We start from the raw sequence: 2,196 nt of genomic DNA on the forward strand, positions 1-2,196 counted from the left end.
GGCCATCATGAGCAGCCTGCTCTCAGCACAGCTAGCCCTGGGATCTTGGCTGTGTGGTTTTCTGGCCATTGCAGTGCCCACAGCCCTCATCAGCACCCTGTCCTTCTGTGGTCCCCACACAATCAACCACTTCTTCTGTGACATTGCACCCTGGATCACCCTGGCTTGCACCAGCACACAGGCAGTGGAACTTGTGGCCTTTGTGATTGCTTTTGTGGTCATCCTGAGTTCATGCCTCATCACCCTGGTCTCCTACATCTACATCATCAGCACCATTCTCAGGATCCCTTCAGCCAGCGGCAGGAGCAAAGCCTTCTCCACATGTTCTTCACATCTCACTGTGGTGCTCATCTGGTATGGGTCCACGATCTTTCTTCATGTCCGCCTCTCCATCAAAGAGGCCTTGGATCTTACAAAAGCTGTGACTGTCCTGAACACTGTGGTGACTCCAGTTCTAAACCCATTCATCTATACTCTCCGTAACAAGGAAGTAAGAGAAACGCTGCTGAAGAAGTGGAAGGGAAAATAAACTGCCCTTAATAAAACAGAGCTCTGTTAATTATCTCCTTATCTCTCCAATTAAGAATATGGAGGGAAAAAGAAAATGTTCCTTGATACAGGAGAAAAAAGAAACTGAAGGAGAAGAAAAAAACTGCAAAACGACAATAGCTAGAATGGAGAAATCTATTAATGGCAACATAGAGTCTCTAAGGGCAGAAATGAAAGCTGAGTTGGCAGAACTTAAAAATGCTATCAATGAGATCCAATCCAATCTAGATAATCTAACAGCTAGGGTATGTGAGGCAGAACGAATCACTGACCTAGAAGACAATTTAATAGATAAAAAGGGAAAAGAGGAGGCCAGGGAAAAACAACTCAGAATCCATGAAAATAGAATCAGAGAAATAAGTGACACCATGAAGCATTCCAATGTCAGAATTATTGGAATCCCAGAGGGGGTGGAGGGAGAGAGAGGACTAGAAGATATATTTGAGCAAATTGTAGCTGAGAACTTACCTGATCTGGGGAATGAAACAAACATTCGAGTCCTAGAGGCAGAAACGACCCCTCCCAAGATCAAGGAAAATAGGCCAACACCCAGGCAAGTAACAGTAAAACTCACAAATCTTAGAATGAAGGAAACCATCTTAAGGTCAGTTAGGGGGAAGAGATTCCTTATGTACAGAGTGAGGAACATCAGAATAACATCAGACCTATCCACAGAGACCTGGCAAGACATATTCAGGGTACTAAACGAGAAGAACATGCAGCCAAGAATACTTTATCTGGCAAGGCTATAAATTAGAATGGATGGAGAGATGCAGAGCTTTCAAGACCAGCAGAAACTGAAAGAATATGTGACCACTAAGCCGGCCCTGCAAGAAATATTAAGGGGGGTTCTATAAAAGGAGAAAGACCCCAAGAGTGATATACAACAGAAATTTACAGGGACAATCTATAAAAACAACGTCTTCACAGGCAACATGGTGAAAATTAACTCATATCTTTCAAAAATCACTCTCAACGTGAATGGCTTAAGTGCTCCCATAAAATGGCACAGGGTTGCAGATCGGATAAAAGACAGGACCTATCCATATGCTGACTACAAGAGACTCATTTTGAACTTAAAGATACGTCCAGACTGAAAGTGAAGGGATGGAGATCCATCTTCCATGCGAGCGGACCTCAAAAGAAAGCTGAGGTAGCAATTCTTATATCAGACAAATTAGATTTTAAACTAAAGTCTGTAGTTAGAGACACAGAAGGACACTATATCATTTTAAAGTGTCTATCCAACAAGAAGATCTAACAATTGTAAATATCTATGCCCTCAACATGGGAGCAGCCATCTACATAAACCCACTGTTAACCAAAATAAAGAGTCATATTGATAACAATACATTAATTTTAGGAGACCTCAACACTCCTCTCTCAGCAATAGACAGATCATCTAAGCAGAAAATCAACAAAGAAACAAGAGCTTTGAATGATACACTGGAGCAGATGGACCTCGTAGATATATACAGAACATTCCACCCTAAAACAACAGAATACTCATTCTTCTCGAGCGCACATGGAACTTTTTCCAGAATAGACCACATACTGGGTCAAAAATCAGGTCTCAACCGATACCAAAAGATTGAGATTGTTCCTGCATATTCTCAGACCACAATGCTTTAAAACTGGAACTCAATC

General features: G+C 41.9%; 1 protein-coding gene across 1 annotated transcript; it reads left to right on the plus strand.

Annotated features, from left to right (window-relative positions):
- Positions 1–4: 4 nt before the first annotated feature.
- LOC145718909 (olfactory receptor 6F1) lies at positions 5–529 on the plus strand (the record flags this gene model as incomplete). The annotated part of the gene is made up of 1 exon (XM_081810411.1): positions 5–529. A coding segment is annotated over one exon (525 nt), but the record flags the coding sequence as incomplete, so codon positions are not given.
- Positions 530–2,196: the final 1,667 nt, after the last annotated feature.

The sequence above is a fragment of the Leptonychotes weddellii genome, unplaced genomic scaffold (assembly GCF_054177405.1).
Source record: "Leptonychotes weddellii isolate Sample4059 unplaced genomic scaffold, ASM5417740v2 HiC_scaffold_25016, whole genome shotgun sequence".
NCBI lineage: Eukaryota > Metazoa > Chordata > Mammalia > Carnivora > Phocidae > Leptonychotes > Leptonychotes weddellii.